Raw genomic sequence first — 24,284 nt, 5'->3', positions numbered from 1 at the left:
GTGTGTGTGTGTGTGTGTGTGTGTGTGTGTGTGTGTGTGTGTGTGTGTGTGTGTGTGTGTGTGTGTGTGTGTGTGTGTGTAATGGCATGGCAACACAAGTAAGAGCTTATCGCCGTATCGGCCAACGGAAAACGTTCATCCTTAGTCGATGCACGCGCGCCTGGCACGCAAGCACGTGTATTAAATGCGTTTCTAGTGTACGTCGAATCAAAATCAAATCGAGCCTGGTACGTGATCGGATGGCTGCGGAACCAAACAGAGACGACGGGATCCTTTCCCGATCGAGACAACGACGGCTCCTCTAACTCGCCCTGTACAGTTTCTCAACTGTAATTTCAACTCGATAGTTGCCACGGTATTGCGGAACTGTGCGCGTAGCTCCCTAACTCCATTAATCATTACGGCTTCGGAATCGGCCCAAGATCGTTTTTGAGAGATCCGAACAGTTTCTACTTGAATCCTAATCCGTCTTGGCCACGTCCTATCCATTTTCTTAGCCTCTGACAAGGGCACGTGTTAATGCGAATATATAAATCAACATGCTGACGTGCAATGGAGTACCGACTAATTTGGAGAAGCTTATACACTGAGAGAAAAATGTATTCAATTTTAACAAATAATTATTTGGATATAACATTTAGTACTAATATGACATTTATTTACGGAAAATGAATATCTGCTAAATAAATATAATAAGAGGTAAAGCTAATGGATCTTGTACCAAATAAATATATATTTATATAAATATATATTTAGTAAATATTTAACTGGCACTATATATTCAAATAAATTTTAATAAATGTTTATTAAAATTTAGTACATTTTCTTCTTAGTGTATTCATGTATGTATATTATTACATAAATCGTATTTATTTTAGTAAAAATTAATTGTACCTATACATAATGTGTATAGGTACTTTCGTTCACACATACGCCTATAATGCGCTTAGAAAAGAATATATTTGAAATAAACATCTTACACAATAGCATTGTATATTCAGATTTTTTACATTTAAATTTTTGTATAAAATCTGACATAAAAATTGGAATATTGCATGAGAAACAAGTCTGACAAGGAAGTCTAGAACGAGAATAACCTCCGGCGTATCCTTTTTTATAAGCAATTTATCCATTTTATCTCCATTTAATGTTGAAAGCAATTTACGATGTAATCGTGGAAGATTTGATTATATAACGATTAATGCGCAGCGGACGATTATTCGGAATTCAATCTCAATTAGAAATGAATTATTGCAACGATCTTATCGTACGCATAGAAAATAAATTTATCTATACAAGAATAATGCATGCAATTTTCATAAATTCTTAGCAAATATTAAAATTATATTGTAAGCATTTTGTATTGACAGTATATTTAAATCGTTTTAACGATGACCTGCAAATACATTTGGAAGCTTTTAGAAACGTATTCTGTTTAAGTTGAAAATTAGCAAAATAATTTTAAATGAAAATACTATTTATGATTTTAAATGCAAATACTATTATATAAGCAATTTTTCTTAATAAGCTATCTCACAAATGCGGATTGTATCATGAATCGTACGTTGTACTTTCTTTAGATTAACAACCTAATTTTCGTAACGTTATTAGCAATTGAAAGAGTTGCAGTCAATTCAATAAATTGTACTAAATACAATGATTTTTTAGATTCATGATGAAAATTTATGAAAAATTTTATGCAATTTGTTATCGTAGATATTAAACGGAAACTTTATTAATGTTGCACCAACTGAACGTTCATTCTCTTTTTTCTATTGCTTTAGTATTATTGCTTGAAGATAATGGTCTACTTATTTTACATAGGTTCAGTAATAATAGATCATAATAGACAGTTAATATCCGTCTTAAATTGTTTAGTAAATGAGTTAACGTAATTGACAATAGATTGTCTCAAGCCTATAATTTAGCCTTTATCATTCTCAAACACGCTTCAGAGCTTTATATTGCGTGTACACGCAGTAGAATTCGTTCGACGGATCATTAATGTTTTATGACGGTAGTTGATCGGTGAATAGCCTAGCCTGTTTAGCAGGCAATTACCGATTCTATGATGCCCCCTTCGGGAAGACTCGATAGACGTTCCAGACGCAAAAGAGAATCCGTCTCTTTCCGCTTAAATTTGGGAATCGAGTTCGGTACACTCGCAACTCCGAGCAATCGTAATTTCGCAGGCAGCAGAAGTTTAGCCGCCGGGCTTTCGTTCGAGAGATAGAGCTTAGAAGTCAAATATCGGGAATTTCATTTGCGCGCCGCTATGTATTATTCAATCGTACTCAAAGGAGTTTCCTCGCGGGATAAGCTGCCGTTGAACTCATCAATCACTGTTCTCGGCTCTGACAGACTATTCCAATAAGCTCAACTGTCGGGATTAGTACTTGTGAAATCGATGTATGTCATCAAAGTGAACAAAAAGTGAACTTTGTTTCAGACTACCGAAGGCACAACTATGCACTGCCCTTATCATCATAGTTCTTTATTATAATTTTTTTTCTTTATCTCGATACCGCAAGAATAGACGATATACACATAATGACTGGATTATAAATATTTACTTACTAGCAATTTGGTGTAATGTCGTATGGAGGAAAGTACTTATATATTTAAAAAATGTACAAATTCCCTTATAAATTATCTTCACAATAGAGTACAAAGTAATCAAACGCTAGATTGTATTGTGGTGTATAAAGATACGACGTATGATACTTTTATGAAATATTTATTAACGTTTTATCGATGAAGCAACTTAGTTATTCTTTCCACATATTTTTGGCGCTGAAGTAATTTTTTCGCATGTTTTATAAGGTGGACAATAATCCTTGCAAAATAAAACTTGATCAACGTAAATCTGCACGTCAGTATGTGGCTCCTTAATATGCTGAAAAACACGTTGGCCATCCCTTACATATTCATGAAATGGTATTATGCATACTTGTTTCCAACCGAAACCTTCCGCGATTCGTGCGATATATCTGTAATACGGATATGCTCATATTAGATATCAGACTACTGATTTATCTGTGTAAATCTATCGATTAAATTTTGTACGTTGCAGTCCTATTCGCGTAATATATGAGGTGAAAGGATACCATAGATAATGTATCGTATCAAGTAACACGCTCATACGCTAAGAGACGCATGAAATCATTGTATGCTAATTCTAATTAACGCGATCGTTATTCTTTTAATACGACACAAAGCCATATGTCAGCTGTCAGTTTGAATTACAAGGTAACAGTTACGTCGAATATGTAATGTACAACGGATGGAGATCCGGCGATCTTTCTCGTTGATGCGGCCCGTCGCGAAAATTACTCAAGATCCTGTCAAGGCGAGCGAACCGCGCCGAAACGACTCGCATTCCTTACGAGTCTGTAGCCTAACCAGAATTCCACGGTCAGCCAGCTGGACTCACCTATTGTTGCAGTCAATACGGAACAATCGATAGCCGCAATCGCGCGCGAGATACCAGCTATCTAGCACGAGCTTTCTAGCAATACCCCGGTTCCGGAAGTCCGGCCTGACCGCGAGATAGCTGCACTCGAAGATCTTGAGAACGCAATAGCGCTCCCAGAGATTCGGTTTGCCGGTCACGTAAGCGTCGAACTCGATCACGTCGCGGGCCGGCCCGCATTCACAGCACCTAGCGAACTCGACGAACTTGTCGGGATCCCAAGGACAAGAGCCGGCGTTCACCACAGCACCTACAATACATTCGTCTTCTTCTTCTTCAACAATTAACGTCATACCCTCACGGATTTCATTGTACATTATTTGTAGTAACGATGAAGCGGGCTCCTGTTTGTTCAAACCAATGTTCACCATGGTTGGATCATCCTTGTAAAATGCGTCACACATGAAAGTCATTACGTTGTCGAAGTCCTCCGGAAGAGCCAATCGTGGCTTGTAAATTGATTGATCCTATTACACGTATTATTTTTTTTATACAACTCATATACATATATATATTTTTTTTTTCTGATAATAAATGCGAATATAAGTATCGAAAATTTGAGTTTATAGTGAGATTTTTTTCTACGAGTATATAACACTTGGGATTTAACTTATTTTACAGATTAGGAAAATATTTGTTAAAATCTATATTATATGTATGTATTTTCATTTCTGTAATATTTTTATAAAACGTAAAAATCTAACACAAGGAACTTACGGAATAATTTTTCATTATGGTGCGCAAATGATAGTCTCGATTTCTAAATATACCAAGGTGCGATTTGTATTTTACACATCTTGCAACTGGGCAAATGAGTCTTGACAAAATCGATACCATATTTCTGTTACGGTGACCTCTTTGAAAATATATATATATATCTATCTCGGTTTTGCAATTCTTTATTAAAATATGCACACACCAGAGAGCGTTCCTATATGCATTCCACAATAGATCTGCTGCATTGACGTCGATTGACATTTTACATGTAGTTTTCCATTTTTATTATTTTTAGGTTCGTTTATTTATATATACGAGATGTCATACGCGAGATATTATAGCGGCATAAAAACTATAAAGTCCCTTACCTAGCTCTTTTTAGCATATTAATAATAAATTATAACTCGTGAGACTACACACATGTGCTTGATGGAAAAATTAAATATATTATTCACGTTTCTCCTGTACTTCTCTACGATGTAGTACCCCCTTCTTTTCTGCCATTTTCGTACGATAACCGCGCACTTCGTGTTATTTACAAATCGCGAAACAAATGCCTCCAAAATGTAGTATTTTTGGTAGACTTTCTTGCTGTTTCACTGCTAGGGTTTTTTTTTCTTCTTCTTCTAATGAAGATAAACGGTGACAATAAACTATCGCGGGAAGACGATCAGATCCCCGAAATCAGGCGTTCTCAGAGAATCGCACGAGAGCATCGGACGTGCGACGGTCAAATAAAAAGGAAGGAGAGCAAGATACGAGGCGAACGTCCGCTTTCGAAGGATTGGAGATTATCAGAAGATAAATTGCATTTCTTCTCGGGATAAAACGTCGCTGTCGAGGCAAACTGTCAGATCTACTTCTTTGACGTAAATTATCCGAGATCTGACGGTTCGTTACGTACGTGTTGAGGTTTCGCGAAAACGTTGATTGAACGAAATAAAACAATTCCGATAACGTTTCGTCGTTACTTTTCCTCAATTCCATGTTGAATTCTATGCAAATTCAGGTAAAGGAGAGCGCGCTTCACTTCTATTAAGGAGCATTCCGGACGGTAAAACTTAACGCCGACGTTCCGCAGTTTCTAGAAGACCAGGTCGGACGATAACTCAAACACGGCTCTATTCATTCATGGCCGTTGTACGAAGTGATATGGGTGGCAGCTTGCAGAGCGGCATCTGATTTATGTATTCGCGCCGCGTTCCACCGCTTCCGATATACATGCACCTTTATATACACCGTGTACATAGACACCGGCAGATACATATAATACAAGCATCGCGTGCGTGCACGTGTAAACGCATCGACGGCGTGTTTACGTGAGGGTGGTAGCTACGTGCGAATCTACACATGCACGTATATAAGGTGGTACTCGCAGAGTACGTATACGCGAGAACGGTAGGTGCCGCGGCTTATTGTTGATGAATGCGGGGAACCCGAGCTCACTGAGCCACGAAGGGGATGCGAGCTTTATACATACGTATAGTGTAGTCAGACTACAGTGAAGTTGGTAGGAGGCGGATAGGTATACGTTACCCAAGTGAAACGCTCTTGCGGGCTCCGGTGGCGAGTCCGCAATGGGAACGCAAGGAGACTCGTATATGCATCAATTATGTGCCTTGATTCTCATTTCGCGGCAGGACTACTCGCGAAAGATTGCAATTTATCGGTACAACAATGCGGGCATTGTTTAATATCCATTAACCGCTCGCCGGCCGAGCCGGCGGCTACCGCTGGCTCGTATATTCGATCATTTGCCAGTTGCATGAACAAAACTAGGCTCACTGCGTTCTGATGAAGATTGGAGAAGGTGGGACATTAAATTTATTACCGAGACTTCGATTATATGACCAATTTTCATGCAAAAGTAGAAAATTGATAAAATAACAAGAATATTGTCAACCTGACAGATACACGGAAAGAATAATTTTGCTGAAAAATCTAAAATTTTATTGGATACAGATCTGAAATTTTGTTGGTTCAAATTTATGTTAGAAACTGAAAAAATGACGATCATCCTCTACAAAATTTTAAATCTTCCAGCAAATTCTTTCTATGGATTCTCTTCTAGGAAAAGAAATTACAATATTACAATAATATTACAATAAATAGTACGTTTACCTTGAATGGATTTATTAGCCAAATATTAATCGACTAAATGTAAAAACAATATAAAAAAATCAATCAATGTAAATATTGTATAAAACGTGAGAATTAAGAGAGAAAAGATTCGCGCTTAATAATTTCATATTTCACTAAATGTGCAACGCGTGTACCAAATGAGGTGGAATACGATAAATGTTTCAATACAAACGTACATTGTACATTTGTTCGAACCTTTTTATATTTATCTTTGAATTAGCTGCTATAATATTATACTATTGCGGCTCACGCAAGCGTCATACATGTTAACATAGACCGTCGTTGCTGAAAGCGAACTTTCAACCCCTCGTTAAGCCTGTGTCTGCTCTATGAATCCGCCCAAGTTCCCGAAGAATCCGTCTTAGGGTGATCTCAGGCTTCTCGGTTGTCTCGTCTTCTTTTCGTTTCTCTGCTCGTTGGCTTCCACCTCAACGAATCTGGAATCGTTATTTCTCCCTTTCGCGTATTTGCCTTCAGCAGCAGCGTGTTTTTCGCCGTATCGACCATGGTTCTTGAAATGTCCACCCCGATGACCGTTGCTGTAGAAATCAGCGTCCTTCTTGAACTCATCTTTGTGATAAACGTTGCGATATCCGGCGGTGTTACGAGCTCTCTCGTGACCATCTCTTGTCTCGTAGATAGCTCCCTTCTTTTTCGCAACTTCTTCTTTATGATTCTTCGCGCGATCCTCGTTTTCGGAATGGCTTTTACTCTCACCAGAGACTTCGGAGTGCTCAACCTTTTCGTTCTGCTTTTTCGCGTCGCCTTTCGAACCTACCCCGAAGACGGCGAGGCTGTCGGTGCCGTGATCATCTCTCGCAACTTGCGTCTCGTACTTTGACGCAGCGTAATGCGCATCGTTATCTTGATTAAATCTGTTGGATTTACCAGAGTTCCCGTCGTCCGTCATCGAGGCCGCACTTATGCGACTTGGGCTGGTTTGCGGTTTCGCAAACGCAAGTTCCATATGGGTGACTCCAGGTGGCTTCACGCCCTTATAACCGACCGGCAACATTTCCGCTTCGGGTTCTATAATCAAGGGTAACAAGACCGGACTGATATTTGCCTTCGTAACGATCGCTCTCATTGTCGACGGTCTCCTCTCCTCGAACTCTTCGCTATCTTCGTCGAGAATCTCGAACAATTCAGTCGCAGATAGCTGCTTCTCGAAACCGTAGCTGTCAGCTGTTGATTTTGGATTGAACGATCTCGAGCTGCTAACGTACATCTCGTTAGATCGGCCTCTCGGCGGATGCGCGCAAACACAGAGCACAGTGCAAGCGGCGTACCATGCTGCATAGATCTTCATTTGTTTCGTGGATATCCCCGTTACTTAGAAGCCCAAGGGTAGTCTAATCTAATTCACGAATTTACTCGAAATGATATTTATGTATCTTCGTAGAGATAGATGTAGACTAGGTACGAGACTGTGACTTCTGATGTAGTAACGCGCCGGCATGCACTGTAACAGTCGCGCGATAATACCAGCTCTTTTATATCGCTCGACAGTCGTTCAGCCGAACCGAAGACCGATCATCGATTTCACATGGCCTTAGTGTATCTATCGTAGCGTACAGTCAATTCAAGATCAACGGCGGTTTACAGTACTAGTCGATCAGTGATGCAAATCGAACTCATGGGATTGCAGCTTCAGAGAGCAAGAATGTTGTGAAATATAGACATTCTTGCTATTTGTTCAAAAGAAATCGAATATTATTTTTTCAACCGAAAAAAAAAAATGAAATGACTTATCGTCTCGGACTCAGATATCTCTCTGCAGATTCGATTAATCGAGACAAGTAACTCTCCGAATTATTATGCAATTCCATCGGGATATTGGCCAATGTTGTAGCGAAGGAAAAACCGTTAATAATGCGCTCCGCATTTGAAGCGCACCGACGCGACCATGAAACTCTCCACGTCGCTAAACAGCGTGTCACTTACACGACCCGGCGGAAGGATAAACGTGTCCTTCTGGCACGCGTATATAAAGCGATAACGTTGACGAACGGATATAACAGTGCCGGACAATTCGGCCACGTTACGAGACGGTAACGTTGTTATCCGGCGTGGTTACCGGGATGCGGGATTTGGTTAGCATGATTGCGAGTTTAGTGTTGGCCCTGCTGCTGTTAGCTAATACACGCGGCGATGGTGCGTCATCGGCAAGGACAGCGCACACGACCGTCTCTAAGATGAGAATGGCCGATCTGGAGACCTCGGCGAGCGGATACGCGTACAATCAGCATGGGGCTCTTCCGATCTTGTACATGCGGTACACCAATCACGGAAGCGGACGTTACTACCGTGCACCGGCGGCAGTGCATTACATCGTTGGCAGTCCCGCACCTGTTGCGCCCACCGTTTCTGAAACTGCGTCGTCGCACGAATCCGTTCCGCTCGCGTATGCGACTGCGAGGCACGAAATTGCACCGTACGTAACGCGTCAGCCTTACCCGCGCGATGGATTCATTAATTATGGCGTGGGCCAATTAGCGAAATATGCGCAACCACTTGAGCTGCCTCAACTGACTGCCACACGTGCGCCGTACTATGCGCCTGACACATTTAAACCGCTCGAAACGGATAAAAATATCGACAAGAGAAGCGACGACGAGGAGAATGAGGACGATTATGACAGCGATGAGGAGGACGACGGCGATAAAAAAGAGAAAAAAGGGCATGTGCCTGAGAATCGCGAAAAAGCAGTTGATTTTATAGCAACCCATCCTATTCACGGCCTCGACAACTCTCGTTCAGATATCGACGTTTCGTTTGAACACGGTGAAAAGTATTCGGCCGGGCAGAATTCCGCTCATGGAGAAAAGGGTGACAAAGGGTACAACAAACGAGTGGAATTTGACGTGGGTGAACGCGAACAGCATGATAAAAGCAGGCAACAAGGTGGATTTTTGCTTATTTTTTCTACAGACATTGATTTTCTCAGTACGCTTTTAAACATGTATGTTTTTGCATAAAATGTATTTACTTCGGGTGAGACTACTTTTTGCTGAATCTTTCAGAACGTTACGATACCGAAACTGGGCACAAAAACGGACACAGCGACGTAGCTGGAAATTATGGCCGGTACGATGAAACTGAGAATAGTGAGAAGGGTAGTAGTTACGGGCAGACGTCATACCACAAAAAGGGGCAAAAGACCAGTGGCTTTCATAAAGTCTACCACAAGGATGAATATAAAAAGCATACCGATTTCTATGATGAGAGCCACAAGAAAGGTTATTTCGACAAGCACTTCGTTGCTGATGAGCATCATAACGCTGCGGAAGGTGAATTCAAGAAAGGCGGACATCATGAATCCGAGTTTGACGATAGAAATAGTGGGAAGAAAGGATTTTATGACAATGGATATATACAGAATCGCGATCGGGGCTATAATAAAGAAAAAGGTGAAAATTCTTTTCATAATAATTATGAAAATTACGGCTCCAACGAAGGCACGCGTTTAACTAAGAAACACGGGTATGACAAAGTTGATTGATATTGTTGAACATAAATAATTTAAGGAAAATGTAATGTTATCTATTGTTATTTCATATTCATTGTCATTTGTGCTATGCGATAAAAAGATAAAAAGTTATAATCACATTTTTAAGATATTGATTCTTACTACATGTATTGAAAATGATGCTTTATCTATATATATATATAAAACGTTGCTTATAAACTATATCATTACATTATGATTGGAATGATTATGGAAAATGTAATTAAGATAATATTTGAGAAATAACTTTGAGAAATAATGCAATTAATGGCATGGCTATGTGGAACGGTTTTATTAAAATATCTAAAAATTTAACTATACATATAGATCAGAAAATAGTTTTGTTGGATTACAAAACAATTATGTACGTCTTTCAAAATTGCTAGAATATTTAAAAATTCCTGCATAATTATTCTGATAGTCCAACAAAATTATTTTCAGATTTATGTGTATGTGTGTGTATTTAATTGAATTTTTAAATATTTTTTTAGCAAAATTCTTCTGTACTATCATAATATTTTAGTAAAAACGTTCCAGTTCCATCCTAATATTCCTTATACATATGATCATTTATTTCTTGCACTTTTTTTTCTTTAAAATATTAGGAATATCTGGCTAAATAATGATAACCTGTAATCTTTTCTTTTTTAATGTACTCTATAAATATTTTTTTGGGGAACAGAATTATTTTTATTTCAATTTTTTAAACATGTTAAAGTATATATAAGAATTACTTTTAGAGGAATTCTTACAGAAAACAATTTTTATATATTTATTATATATTTTATATATTTTATATATACTTATTATTAACACAAGTATAATTTTTATATATTTATAAAAGAGTAATGAAAATTAATCCGTGACACGAATGACTTATCGAGTGCAATAAAGAATCGGAAAATCATCGTCGAGTTATATATGTAGAATTATGTTATATTTGTAGAAAAAATAGACCAGAGATCAATTCAAATATTTTAATGTAGATAGTTGATATTAAAAATACAACTCCCAGCCAACACCTGATAAAACAAATATAAAACCGTATCAATTGCGCCACTGAATGCGGTAACTGGCCGGTACTATTGTTTTATGGAAATAGCATGTAACGAGCGGCCATATTTTCTTGTGACAGCTGTTACACCGCAGAAGCGTGACTGATGTAGCACAAAACATGAAACTCCACTGAATTATTACGACAGTTACCGATTTCGCGACACACGTTACGGTTGCAGAAATAACTCAAATTTCATTTTACGTCGAGTATACGTCTATAGCTTTAGGGTTTGATTAATATAGGCTATCGCACATTTTTTTGCAGAAAACATATACGCAAAGAAAATTATGACTTAATAAATGCAGGTTGTATTTTGTAGTGAATTGACGTAATGCAATATGAGATAATATATAAACGACTACGTATAATATATCAACTGGAAAAGATTTATTCTGTTCGCCGACATGTATAACAATTAATGCAGCGATGACAATCAATCAACGCAACTCAACGAGTAATAGCAGCTAAACTATAATTCTCCGCATGTCCGTATTAATGCCCTTTCTTGAATCCCCAGTGTTTATGGTCTTCATGGCCACCTTTCTTGCCATGATGATGATGATGATGATGATGCTCATCGTGTCCACCATGACTTTTGTGACCCTTATGATCATGATGATGATGTCCTTTCTCGTGATGACCCTTTTTGCCGTAATGATCTTCGTGATGATGGTGGTCATGATGCCCTTTCTTAAAGTGGCCACCTTTCTTATGTCCGTGTTCATGATGATGGCCACCATGTTCTTCGTGATGACCATGATCATGATGTTCGTCGAAGAATTCCTTATCCTTCTTAAACTCGTCGAGTTTGTGAACGTCGTGATGTCCCTTCGTGCTGTGGCCCTTCTTGAAATGCCCTTTCTCATGGAATCCGTGACCCTTCTCTCCCTTCTCACCCTTGTGGTGTTCGCCATAATAGCCATCGTCATGATGATGATGCTTCTTGTGGCCTCCGTCCTCGTGATAATGTCCAGAATGGCCCTCTTTATCGTGATGTCCCTTTTCTCCTTTTTCGTGATGATGCTCCGACTTGTAGCCTTTGTCACCTTTCCCGCCATGTTCGCCATGATGACCGGAATGATGTTCGCCCCCGTGGCCGCTCTCGTGATGATGATGAGAAGCGGCTACCTGCAGATCGTCGGAATGCGCCCTGCTGATCTCACGTGCAATAGTCACGTAATGAGAGGCGATACATACTGCCAACAGGCAGATCGCCACCAATCTGTTCATCACGCGTGTTGTGTTTGTGTTCTTGTTCGATCCAATATCAATGAGAGATATTTGACTTCGTCGCTGTGATCGGTAGGTATGATTTAGCTAGTCGCCCCGCTCGGATTATATATCGATCGCAGAATAAGATCTCGATATGAGAGTAACCAGAGTTCTTTCTTGGATCTTAGGTCGTTGCGAAAGTTAATGTCTCCTTAACCTGTTTAAATTGTAATGCGGATTTCAGTGAGCCCGCGACAATCGCTCGGGCTATTACATAATATCATTGAAATCGTTGTCGTGCTTACCAAACTACGTTTACAAAGTCTAAATAATGCATTTTTATCGTTTTTTTAGTCGAGCTGTAATACGCTAATTTCCAATAACTTTAATTCAATGGGAGGAAATTTATATGATTAATATATTTGGAGATGAACGTAGAGATGTAGTATAATATAAATGACCGGACATTACCATTGTGTGTTAGTGAGTAGTATAATTTAAAAAAAATAATGCTTCGATCGACACCGAAAATAAATTAAACGGTTATGAATGAAAGACGGTAAATCGTCCTACTGTGCTGCATCTCGTTCCACCGGTCGTCGATCGTTAAACTGGCAGATAACTTTTATTTATTTATCAAAAAATTCTATATTAGCTTTATTATTTTAAACGCATCTAACTCGCTCTCTCTCTCTCCTTCTCTAATGGACTATTATATTTAAATTAATTGGTTTTCGAAGGTTGTAAATTTCCGTTATTTATTTTTAACAAAATGTTCAAAATTAATTGATATAATATTTTTCACGTCATTTAACAAAACGTCTGTTTTTTATTATTATGTTTGAAGCTTTAGTTTTGAAAAAAATATTTCATAAAAATTTTACTGCATATCTGTGAAAGATAATATTTTTTTCAAATATATACATTACATATTCGTATATTACACGCATGTTGCAATTTGCTTAATATTTTTTAACGAGTTTTGATGTATAATTTTAATGTATAAATGATGTAACAATGACGTAATTGCATATCTTTTAATTTTTCCTCTTTTTTTTCTCCTCTTTTTTACTTTTCTACTTCATATTAAATTTATTAAGTAACTTAAGATTGACAATAGTTAGTATATAACTAACAGCGCATTCAAGCAATAATACATAGTACGAACAAATGTTTTACGAAATACAAGTGCTATATTGTGTTTGAACAAGAGCGAAGGAACGAAAGTGATTACGTACAAAGCATTGGTGGAACCGCAGGTATATAAGCTTTGCTTTAAAGATTGTTGAGCAGTCAATTGCACTTGTTGGTTCTACAGAGTTCCAACATGGCTAAATACGTAGGTTCATGTTTGTTTTTGGGATTGGCTGTGATATGCACGGTCATTGCCATATCTTCGGCGCGAGATGTCCGAGATTTAAAAGAAGATTTGGAGATAGCTGGTACTCATCACCATGGTGGCCATCACCATGGTGGCCATCATCATGGTGGCCATCACCATGGTGGCCATCATCACGAGCATGGTGGAGGTCATGAGCATCATTCTCATCATCATGGAGAACACGGTGAAGAGGGTCACAAAGGCCATAAGGGGCATCATCATCACGAAGAGGGAGAACATGGCCATCATGGTAAGGAACATCATGAGGGTCATCATGACGAGCATGGCGGTCATAAGAAAGGTCATCACGACGAACACGACGAGCACGGTCATCATCACGAGCATGAACATGGCCATAAAGAATCGAAGTTTGGTCACGGAAAGGGTCATAAAAAGGGCGAAAAGACTCATGGCTATCATCACAAATCCCATAAAGATGAATTCCACAAGGAACATAAATTCTACGATGATTATCATAAGGGTGGCCATCATGAGAAGCATGGCGATCATCATGAACATCACCATGGCAAGGAAGGTCACCACAAGAAAGGCGGACATCATCATTCTGGTCATCACGAAGATCATCACGGTAAGAAGGGTCACCATGATAAAGGGCATTACGATGAAGATCACCATGGTCATCATGGCAAACATGGTCACGAAGAACACCATCATCACCACGAAGATCACGGAAAGAAGCATGAACATCATGGCGGCAAAAAGCATGGTTATTCGAGCGGCCATGGCGGCCATGACGGCCATCACGGCCATCACGGCCATCACGGTCATCACGGTCATCACGGTCATCACGGCCACCATGGTCATCACGGCCACCACGGTCACCACGGCCACCATCATCATCATTAACGATATAAAACTCGTCAATTTAGTGCGACACAAACAGAATAAATTGTTGCACCATTTGTTTATTGTTCTTTCGTTGATTATTTTTAAGATGTCAAATAATTATGGATTTACTTCGTTATTGAAAAATTAAAATGCCTATACCAACCATAACTGAATGCATTATTTCTCCTAATAACCCCTATATATCCTTAACTGAAATTTTATAATGTTTATCTAAAATATATAATAATATATTTACTATTTCTTATATAAAAACACGCAATATTGTATTTAGTTGTTATCAAATGAAATTGTGCTTTTAATATACAAGCTTCATGAATATAAACTGCATTTTATTATTTTATTTATGTCTATCTACAATCTTTACCTAAATGTCCTACATATTTATTATTATACAATACTTTTATGGATGTTTTTACATTTAAAGATTGAATATTATCTAATGCACATATTAAAAAATTAAAAGTTTATCGAACGTATAACTTTTTCTTTAAATTAATATACGACTAGAACAGGATAAATACACAGATAAGCATAAAATGTTAAGATACTTTAATATTCTGAAAAATATCTTATTAGTGCACGCAATATCTAATCTTAATTGTATCTGGTCTTAACTAATATTATAGAGATATTACATGAATATATTTGTATCAATATTATCTTTCATATCAAATTTAAATTTGAATATTTAATTAAATGTGAATATTTTGAAAGAATTAATGGAATATTAATAATGTAACGTCAAGTTTTTCCGTGCACTGAAAATTAAAACCTATAAAATCGTTAAAACATTTTTTAATAATTTATAGAGATGTATAAAATGATATATGATAACCCATATTCTATTGGCTACAATAGATGTATAAATCTGGATTAAATTATAAGAATAAAATATTCTCTCATAACTGTTTTAATAGACATATTTATTGTAATTTTTTTATATTTAGTTTTAAATTTATACAATAAAAGACAATATTGACACAGTGTAACTTTCTACCGTAGGTTCAGCGAACTATTGAAAATCAATAAAGGAAGTTTAATCAGTGTCACGTAATTCCATTTATATAACTTTAAACAAGTGGTAAATTACAAAATAGAACAGACTTCATATAACTTACCGCAACGGAGGAAATGAAATGGAACTCCCCCTCTCATCTTTTATTTATAAAAATATATACTTTTTCTTACCAAATTTGATGGCTCACTGCACCAGAATCGCAATATAAATAACACCCCACGAATCGCTTCATCATATAGCTTGCATTGCTAGAAAGCGCTTAGACGCTTTATTAAGAAGACTAGTCGCTAAGACGATTATTAATGTGACTAATAGATTGAGTATTACGATACAATTGTTATCATGTTTCCACTACGTCGTGTATTGCCACTAATAACAATTCTTGTAGCAATTTATATTGCCACTAATTGCGTGACCACCGCACGTGAAATTACCAGGAATCACGACGATCTTCAGGTAGCCGCCAGTCATCATGGTCATCATGGCCATCATCATGAACATGGCGGAGGGGAGGAGCATCATTCCGGTCATCATCATGAACATGGCGATCATGGTCACAAGGATTATAAGCACCACCATCATCACGGAAAAGGTGAGAAAGGACATCATGACAAAGAGCACCATCATGGGCATCACGATGAGCACGGAGGACACAAGAAGCATCATCATCACGACGATGGTCATCATCATGAGCATCATCATGGTGAAAAGGGGGAGAAAGGTCATAAGTTTCACGAGAAAGGACACTTTGGCAAAGGCCATAGCACTCACGGCCATCACGAGGTAAAGAAGAAGGATGAGTACAAGAAGGATAAGGAATTCTTCGACGAACATCACGATCATGGTCACCATGACGAACACGGTGGACATCATCACGAACATGGACATAAGAAGGGTGGTCACTTCAAGAAAGGACATCACGACCATCATCATCATGAGGGTCATCATGGTAAGAAAGGTCATCATGAAAAGGGCCATCATCATCACGATCATAAGGGACACAAAGGTCACCACGATCATCACGAGCATCATCACCATCATCATCATCATGGCAAGAAGGGTGGTCACGAAGATCATAAAAAATGGGAATACAAGAAGGGACATTAAAACTTGTTACCACTCAAGAGATACCACCAGCTGCTTTTGAATTGGATCCTGTTACTTTTTCTCATTCCTATTACCTGTATTATCCCTAATATTATACAATAATCCAGTAATATATCTGTGTTAATTGTTAATTGTGTATACGTTGTTGAAATAAAGTAACATATTTAACACATCTTTTTTATATTGCGCGCAATTTCGCGCGTTACACGTGTGATACGCGTATATATAATATCTATAGTTACAAGATTTTACTTCAGCCGAGCAAATAGTTAAAGAAGTTTATGATTATTACGTGAAGTTTAAAAATTGCTGTTACTTACCAGATTTCTTTAATATTCTGTGCTTTCTGTGCAATAATCATCAAATTGCCAGAAACGTACTTTCTTAATTGAATAGGCATACACGAGTTATTGATCGGCAAATTACGAGTACCGTAAATTATCAGCGTGCTTGGGATCTTCGCTTTTAATAAAAATTCCTACGCTCCAGCTATTTATCAAATTCCAATATTAATAAACAGCATTAAATTTGCCGTTGGTTATATAACGCATTATCGGGCAGCGGTAAATAAAACGTATTCCCGCGGTAGTACGTATTAATATTTAGTTCAGTGAACACACTGCCGAGGGTATCCTATATAACTCGTCTAGAACGTACATTTTTAAAATAGAATGTAATTAAAAAGGAACTATAATTGTTATTGTCATATACGCGTGAAAATCGTACATATAAGGTACGCATAAAAAGCATTCTATAATTTTCAATTAATATTCGTTATTCATTAGCGCACGCATTCTCAATCTGCTTTGCAAGATAACGATGCTGGACTACTGCACTTTCCACCGCGTTGCATATGCGTCGTTCGTTTGTAAAAACAGGCGGGGCAAAAACTCACAGGAGCCTACTATCGTATTCATCGCGCCGCGAATTTGATTAACGATCCCACCCTGCAGCAAATGAGATCGCCACTTCCATGGCGTTCGTCCGAATTGAATTCCGGTACGCCGAGCACGGATTAACGAGACTTTATGCACTTCTTTACTGCCACGTACGATGCAGTGAGTGTTCAGGGTTGTGCGAGCCCATTCTCCGCCGGAGATTGCATGCGCTCGGCAACGAATCTACTTGAAATGCTCCGCCCTGTGACAATTCCGGCGGCCGTCGAAAAGGTCTGCTATTGTTTCGCTTGTAATGTGTGTACGTGCGGGTGGTTTAATTAATGTAATTGAAGTGGCTCCGGTGCGGAACGAAAAAGAAAAGGAAAAAAAAAAAGAAGAAAAGCGTGAAACGCATGAGCTCAAAGAAGTACGCACCACCGCGGTGTACTGCGATTTCGCATGCTTTCCTGAAGCCAAAATAATCGCGCCATTTAACCAAATTAATGAAGACTTGGGAACACGTGGCATTTGCATTGCATTCCCACCAATTGTTGCCAGACTAGAAGCTTTTAACGAAAAGAAGAATAATCGTTACCTTTTTGCGGAACAAAATTTACATTATTATGTCGCATGTTTTTTGCCCGTGCGACAAATAGAATAATAAGTTATTATTTTTTAAGAATAAACGCAACAAGAAAACAAGAGTTCTTTAATAAAACGTTGCTGAAAACTGGCTAAATAAACTCTTCCGTACCTTTGATAAAATTTTCACAAAGTTGAAGCAACCCTTCGAATAATAAATGATCTACCTGCTACAGTCGTATAATGAAAATTGCATCATGAGGCTGCGCAAGAAATCCTTTGACGTAAGCTACTAAATTAAATATTTGGATTAAGCTCATCTTGTTGGCGTATTTATTGTATTATGCTAAAAACCGACATAATCAAATATGTTCATAACCAAAGCAAATTACTAGAGATAGGTAAGTGTTTCTAATCTACATATTTTCGTGGAGCACCAAATGAAAGCAATGAAAAGTCGATTAAAAAGTTCTGTTTACTTTCGATTCAATTTGAATCAGTTTTTTTAGTTTACCTTTTTCAACGACATTTTTATTTTCAAAGATACCAGATTGACATTTTTATTTAATAAAAATACTGATTGCGATGGTTATTGGATATTTAGTTTTTATTACTCACAAACAATTAATAGCCAGACTTATAAATGATATATATAGCGTAGATGGATTTAAATAACATATTCTAATATCATCGTTTATTAATCAACGAATAATGAGCGCTGATTATGTATACGCATTGTAGAAGGCACCAGCAATTAAGTAATCATATGTTTTCGACGGCACGCATCGGCTGATCAAATCATATAATAATGTGACAATATAAGACAAATAAATATCATATAATCAAATATATTTATAATCAAAGCATTGCACTACCAGAGATAGTAAATGTTTTAATTTATTTATGTGGAACATCATCAAATAAAAACAATGAAATCTCGATTGAAAAGTTCCGTTTACCTTCGATTCAATTTTAATCAATTTTTTGGTTTATTTTTTTCAACGACATTTTTATTTCGTAAAAATACTGAATATCGAGATATTTAACTAAATAAGTCTATAAAAAGTTAATTGTGCAAAACTAACGTCAATATTGTTCTTTAGGAAAATAATTGACTGTAAAATGATTTAATTTGATCTGTGAAAGAAGTTAATGATATAAAGAACAATTTCAACTAAATTCGAGCATAATTATAGAATATAATATGACTTAATTCTGTTTTTTAATACCATGTAGTATTAATATCATATTATAAAAGCATATTTTCATTTTGATGTTTTACAATGAACAGCATAGTATTATGTTGCATATCATTACATGAGCATGCTGCAACATGTGTAGGCATATGCGGTATTTATCTACAAATTTAACCGTGTCAACTCGCAACGCGCGTTTCTGTGGCCCATTAATATCCGGTAATCAATTCAATCAGCTGGCCAATCGATTAACCTCAATTATTGGTACATTAATGATCTGTGCTATATGTGACATTAAAATTCATACTGCAAAATTACTAATATATATTACTCTTGCCTGACAATAGAGACCAGGCGCTGAAAAATACTTTTATCGTATATACAGTAAATCAATTCATGTCTTCTTGAATCAATCAAACTGTCGTTTTACATCTTAGAAAAAGTCGACAGGCCATATATCACTTTCAAGACGAATATTCAATGAAATTTAATTTTTTAATCAAATTGATGATAATGATACGCAACAATAACGCGATAATATGCCATTTTTCCGTTATTTCTTCGAGCAACTATAACGTGCGGGTAAAAATTCTATTCACACGATTTGAGAACAATGCCGTGTTCTTCCACGCGCAATTGTTATCTTTGTCAATAAGCGAAGGCGCAAGGCGAGAAGAAATGGCAAAATTACTTTAGTTTGCCGATGGGAAGTGATAAAAGGACGCTGAGAAAAACGGCGGCAATAAATCGTAAGGAATCGATAAGGCGTAATATCACGTTGCCGTCTTGACTGTAATGTAGCTGCTGGGACAAATATGGGCTGGGAGGGGAGGAAAAGAAGAAACTTATTTGTTCCATTAAGACTTAAAGAAGAAAGAAAAGTCAAGGAGTCGGAATGAAACGATTTTTTTTTTTGCGCGTGTTAGTTATTCGCAGGTTTATTCTACTTGTATATAAAGAATGGTACAAAATACAACAATCTCGCGACTTGGTCGCGTGACTTGGTCCGGAGCAGGTACATAAGCCGTAGAACGAGTAATCGCTTTTTGATACGTGTTTGAACGTACAACTCTAATGCCCCTTCTTGTAGCCATACTTCTTTCCGGAATGATGATCGCCTTTCTTGCCATATCCATCGTGATGGGAATGGTGCTCCTCGTGGCCGTGTTTACCATGATGACCTTTATGTTCCTCGTCGTGATGACCTTTGTCGTGATGGCCCTTCTTGCCATGGTGATCTTCATGATAACCGGAATGATGATGTCCGCCCTTCTTATGCTCGCCTTCCTTTTTCTCATGATGACCGTGGAAATCGCCGTGCTTCTCGTGATGCCCACCCTTATGATAATCATCGTAAAACTTATGTTCCTTATGGAACTCATCCTTATGGAATTTGTTGTGATAACCTTTCGTTTTATGGCCCTTCTTGTGACCCTTCTTCTCACCGAACTTTCCACCTTTGTGACCCTTCTCGCCTTCGTGATGCTCACCATATTTTTCGTGCTCGTCATGATGACCCTTCTTCTTGCCTCCGTGTTCCTCGTGATGACCGGCGTGATGCTCCTCATCGTGCTTACCACTGTCACCTTTGTCATGATGATGATGGCTCTTGTACCCCTTGTCACTTTTTCCACCGTGATCCTCGTGATGACGAGATTCATGTTTGTGACCACCTCCAGACTCGTGATGATGACCCTTATGCTTGCTCGCTGCTGTCTCGAGATCGGTTTCGTCTTCTAATTTTGCAATCGAGGACGATTCTGCGGCGGGCTCTAAATGACCTACATGACGGTCGTCGTTCTCTTGTACGTTGCGTCGACTGATGCGCGATTTCGCATTGGCCAAATCTCGGGCATGACACGTCGTGTGCAATGTGAGTGAACATATTGCAATGAATGACAGAAATAACATTGTACCTCGCACCATCTCGATCGCACCACTCGGTTTCGATCAAACTGATGGCCGATGTTACTACGGTTGACACTTAAATATCGATGGTCCAGCTACTTCCGTCACGGCGCGGCCGTATGTTTCCGCCGAGTCCACTTTCATCCGCACGACCGCAAGTATTCCTAAATTTCGTTCCAATCTCCGTTGATCTCCGGTGGGGAGGCACACGGTTTCACACTTTCTCGCATCGCCGCGCATCGCGTTTATTCTACTAGAATATTCCGTCGTGCTGTCTCGCAGCGTTCAATCGGATGTTAAAATGTTATTCGAGTCGAGCTGGATCTCATTTCTCGCTTGCGAAGTGACATAACAAATTGACTCGTTAACGTTTCTCTGAGTAATATTTACAAAATTATGAGTTTCCAGCGATTGTTCCGGACAACAATGTAAATTTTTATTTGATTAATCGTATCTCGATACACTGCGTGAACGCATTGTTTCCGCAAAAAGTTGTATCCGGCGTCAGGAAGAACTTTCCATTACCACTTTTTCCGCGAGCATCGGTCTGCCGCAGGAACAATAACCACGGAAATTTCTAGACCGCAACAAATCGCATTATCGTCTTCGTATCGATCGGTTCCTTTATCCACTTGCAATCAACACTTGCGTTTGACGTATTTTAACGTACGTATTAGAATCGAATAGATATAAATTGAATTTATATTTTTACTTACTTAAAAAGAAAAAGAAGAAATTTCTTACTTTCACAATGTTTGTTAAATAAATATTTCAACATCATTTAAGTAATAATCGTTAATGTTGAAATATTTGTTTAACACTGAACTTTGTGAAAATAAGAAATTTCTTTTTTTTAACTAACATAGGTAAAAATATATATTCAATTTATCTCTATTTTATTCTGATATTTACGTTAAAGTATGTCTAAATGATAAAATGTTACTGTTTTTTTTATATTTTTTCGCACAATAGCGATTAATTAATACATGAAATGTAAAAACCCAATCGCGAATGGCCAAATATCTATTTTAAATCAAAGTGGCATCCCGTTGTCCGACACATGCATCCGCCCCGATCAACACCTCACGTAGCGACGGTGACCTCAATCGATATTTGAAGTTAAGTACCCTACCAGATGCTCGCGCAATCATTTTAATTAACGTCATGACGTACAAATACAGGATATGCATATGTCGCGCTGAATGCCCTAGAAGCGTTTTGTTATCACAGCATGTGCGCGTCGTCGCGTTCGCTAGCTCATCGATAAGCTGTCTAATTTTACCATTAATTCTATCACCTGTGACATAAATTCGCCTCTCGTAAACACAGCGCCATTTATAACGTCATAAACCAAAAACAATTTATTAAGTTTTACAGACGTCGGCGACGCGTATATCACGCGTGGCGTTCGTTGCGCGGATCGTTTTGCTAACTGTTGACCCATTTGTTCTGGCAACCCTGACAGTTTTATTAGATGATCTCGAAAACCATCGAAAACTAAGGAAAACTGATGGCATCCGCGGTCTTAATCATCCACCGATTCTAGTGTCAATGAAAAGACAAAGTTCGATATTTGGAATTATTCAATAAAATCAGAAAGTACGTCTGTAAATGTTATCAAACCAAAAATAAATCTTAAAATATGTAACTGATAATTTGGTATCATTAAAAATCTTCAATTTGATGAATTCCGTCACGGAACGAAATAAACAAATAGCATCGGCTATGATGTATATGGTGATAAGAGGTGGAAAATCGCGATAGTATCGGTGTTGATTTCCATTGCAAATCCAAAGTATCGGCTCGTTTTGCAGTCTGAAATACTACTCGATAGATTCTGATTCTTTACGATCTTACTTGGCAACCACTTTCGATTGGAGATTGGCTTTCGCCGGTGTTGGCGCTGCATAATCAAGATAAAGATTGGTTACTGCCCAGTTTCAAGGATCCCTCAGACAGAGAGAAGACTAGGGGTTCTGCCAAGTTCGATTTCGACTCAGCGTCGTAACGGAGATTAGATTAGGTAGCATTCGCCGTAGATCTCGACTCAAATGGAAAGATTGCTTTGTAAGCAGATCCGAGGCGGTGTCGGACCATCCAAATCATTCGTCTCTTTGTTTGGTCAATGAGCTCAGCGCACGACTTCATTTCAAATCTAAAATATCACTGAAATCTTTACGTACAGAGAAACGTTCGCGAATCGCGGCGTAGCTCGTTGATTCATCAAGCATTTTACTCTCGCTCGGTTGCGCCGTTCCCGAGGAGTGTTAACAGCCAAAACTTGAAAACTTTTCAGGCATAATTTTCATAATTAGAAACTCAAGCATATCATTAAATCTTACGTGCGGGCGGTGCACTCTGATTATAATCTCATTCATACTAATATCAGTCCTAGTGTTGTAAAAGATGAAAATTATTATTTGCAAGTCTTTTTTATTTTAGAAAATATAACAAAGACGGAAAAATCACAAAGAAATGGAGAACTTTTGAAAACTCTCTGTTCGAGATAACGTACATTAAAGTACATAAGTTGGGTAAATTTTTTTTTGTTTTTTTTTTTGTTGATTTTGTTCATAATGAAAGAAATAGCGAATACCGCAGACATCGTCTATTCCTTCGTCGCTAAGTTGTGAGGTGTGCAATCAGTTGATGGAACCGTTCGTCCGGGATCTCCCAATCCAACGGCTGAACTGTCTCTCACGTTCAAGTCTTACCCTCGCACCATCTTTCCTTCTTCCTTTCTTCCTTCTCCGTTCCCCGCGTTACCACTCTCGGCGCATTCTCGCATGTTGAATAAAACCGTCGGGTTATACACCGACGCGAACAAAAGGACCTCGCGCTGGCTTCTGGGCTGCTAATGAAATTGTTTTCTAATTTAAACCCGGAGAGACCATCCCGACATAGCTACCATTCTACGGTCAAGAGCCCTATTCGAGCTGCAAGCTTCTCCGACGATCGCCGCGAGAGAGCTGACAGTGATAGTCTCTAATTTGAGTTCCCTCTCGCTTTGCTCGCCTTTTAAACTCATTTATGCAAGCAAACAGTTGATATTTTCAGCTGATCCACCATTGTGATATTCCCTTTTTCACTGCATGCGATAATCGGAACATATTGCAACGAAATATTTAAATAAAATGAACCAGCAGAGCGGTGCGTATACCTTAATATCTATTGATCAGAACATCAATGTATTAATTGTTTGCATTTACCGTTTTGAATATAAATTAAGCCGATTA

At 38.1% G+C, this 24,284-nt stretch overlaps 5 protein-coding genes across 5 annotated transcripts in view; 2 read left to right on the top strand and 3 right to left on the bottom strand.

Annotated features, from left to right (window-relative positions):
- Window positions 1-7,484, bottom strand: part of LOC108748138 — a 15,277-nt gene extending 7,793 nt beyond the window's left edge. Inside the window, exons 1-3 of the mRNA XM_018486166.1 lie at window positions 6,765-7,484; window positions 3,434-3,939; window positions 2,787-2,990 (exon numbers count right to left, since the gene is read on the bottom strand). Of these exons, the coding sequence (XP_018341668.1) occupies window positions 2,787-2,990; window positions 3,434-3,939; window positions 6,765-7,418 (1,364 nt within the window). The 5' untranslated portion in view covers window positions 7,419-7,484. The remainder of the gene's footprint in view (window positions 1-2,786; window positions 2,991-3,433; window positions 3,940-6,764) is intronic.
- A 928-nt stretch (window positions 7,485-8,412) lies between these two features.
- LOC108748127 lies at window positions 8,413-11,223 on the top strand. The gene is made up of 3 exons (XM_018486152.1): window positions 8,413-9,235; window positions 9,355-9,741; window positions 11,216-11,223. Exons 1-3 carry the CDS (start codon window positions 8,413-8,415, stop codon window positions 11,221-11,223), a joined length of 1,218 nt encoding a protein of 405 aa, XP_018341654.1.
- On the bottom strand, window positions 10,859-12,197 carry LOC108748140 (histidine-rich glycoprotein-like). The gene has a single exon (XM_018486168.1). It carries the CDS (start codon window positions 12,124-12,126, stop codon window positions 11,389-11,391), a length of 738 nt encoding a protein of 245 aa, XP_018341670.1. The 5' UTR covers window positions 12,127-12,197; the 3' UTR covers window positions 10,859-11,388.
- A 1,222-nt stretch (window positions 12,198-13,419) lies between these two features.
- LOC108748141 (histidine-rich glycoprotein-like) lies at window positions 13,420-16,572 on the top strand. Its single transcript, XM_018486169.1, has 2 exons — window positions 13,420-14,282; window positions 15,838-16,572. Exons 1-2 carry the CDS (start codon window positions 13,436-13,438, stop codon window positions 16,482-16,484), a joined length of 1,494 nt encoding a protein of 497 aa, XP_018341671.1. The 5' UTR covers window positions 13,420-13,435; the 3' UTR covers window positions 16,485-16,572.
- A 3,489-nt stretch (window positions 16,573-20,061) lies between these two features.
- LOC108748139 (histidine-rich glycoprotein) lies at window positions 20,062-21,084 on the bottom strand. The gene has a single exon (XM_018486167.1). It carries the CDS (start codon window positions 21,064-21,066, stop codon window positions 20,212-20,214), a length of 855 nt encoding a protein of 284 aa, XP_018341669.1. The 5' UTR covers window positions 21,067-21,084; the 3' UTR covers window positions 20,062-20,211.
- Between the last annotated feature and the right edge of the window lie 3,200 nt (window positions 21,085-24,284).

Source organism: Trachymyrmex septentrionalis, unplaced genomic scaffold (genome assembly GCF_001594115.1).
Source record: "Trachymyrmex septentrionalis isolate Tsep2-gDNA-1 unplaced genomic scaffold, Tsep1.0 scaffold211, whole genome shotgun sequence".
Lineage (NCBI taxonomy): Eukaryota > Metazoa > Arthropoda > Insecta > Hymenoptera > Formicidae > Trachymyrmex > Trachymyrmex septentrionalis.
This window is presented reverse-complemented; position numbering and strand designations above follow the sequence as displayed.

What these genes read in the sequence shown, in the direction of transcription:
- LOC108748127 (XM_018486152.1), top strand. Translation starts at nt 8,413, where the DNA reads ATGCGGGATTTGGTTAGCATGATTGCGAGTTTAGTGTTGGCCCTGCTG. An exon ending in TGATAAAAGCAGGCAACAAG is followed by an intron (nt 9,236 to 9,354) that starts GTGGATTTTTGC and finishes TGAATCTTTCAG; the next exon opens with AACGTTACGATACCGAAACT.
- LOC108748140 (XM_018486168.1), bottom strand. Translation starts at nt 12,126, where the DNA reads ATGAACAGATTGGTGGCGATCTGCCTGTTGGCAGTATGTATCGCCTCT.
- LOC108748141 (XM_018486169.1), top strand. Translation starts at nt 13,436, where the DNA reads ATGGCTAAATACGTAGGTTCATGTTTGTTTTTGGGATTGGCTGTGATA. An exon ending in CGGCCATCACGGTCATCACG is followed by an intron (nt 14,283 to 15,837) that starts GTCATCACGGTC and finishes ATCTTCAGGTAG; the next exon opens with CCGCCAGTCATCATGGTCAT.
- LOC108748139 (XM_018486167.1), bottom strand. Translation starts at nt 21,066, where the DNA reads ATGGTGCGAGGTACAATGTTATTTCTGTCATTCATTGCAATATGTTCA.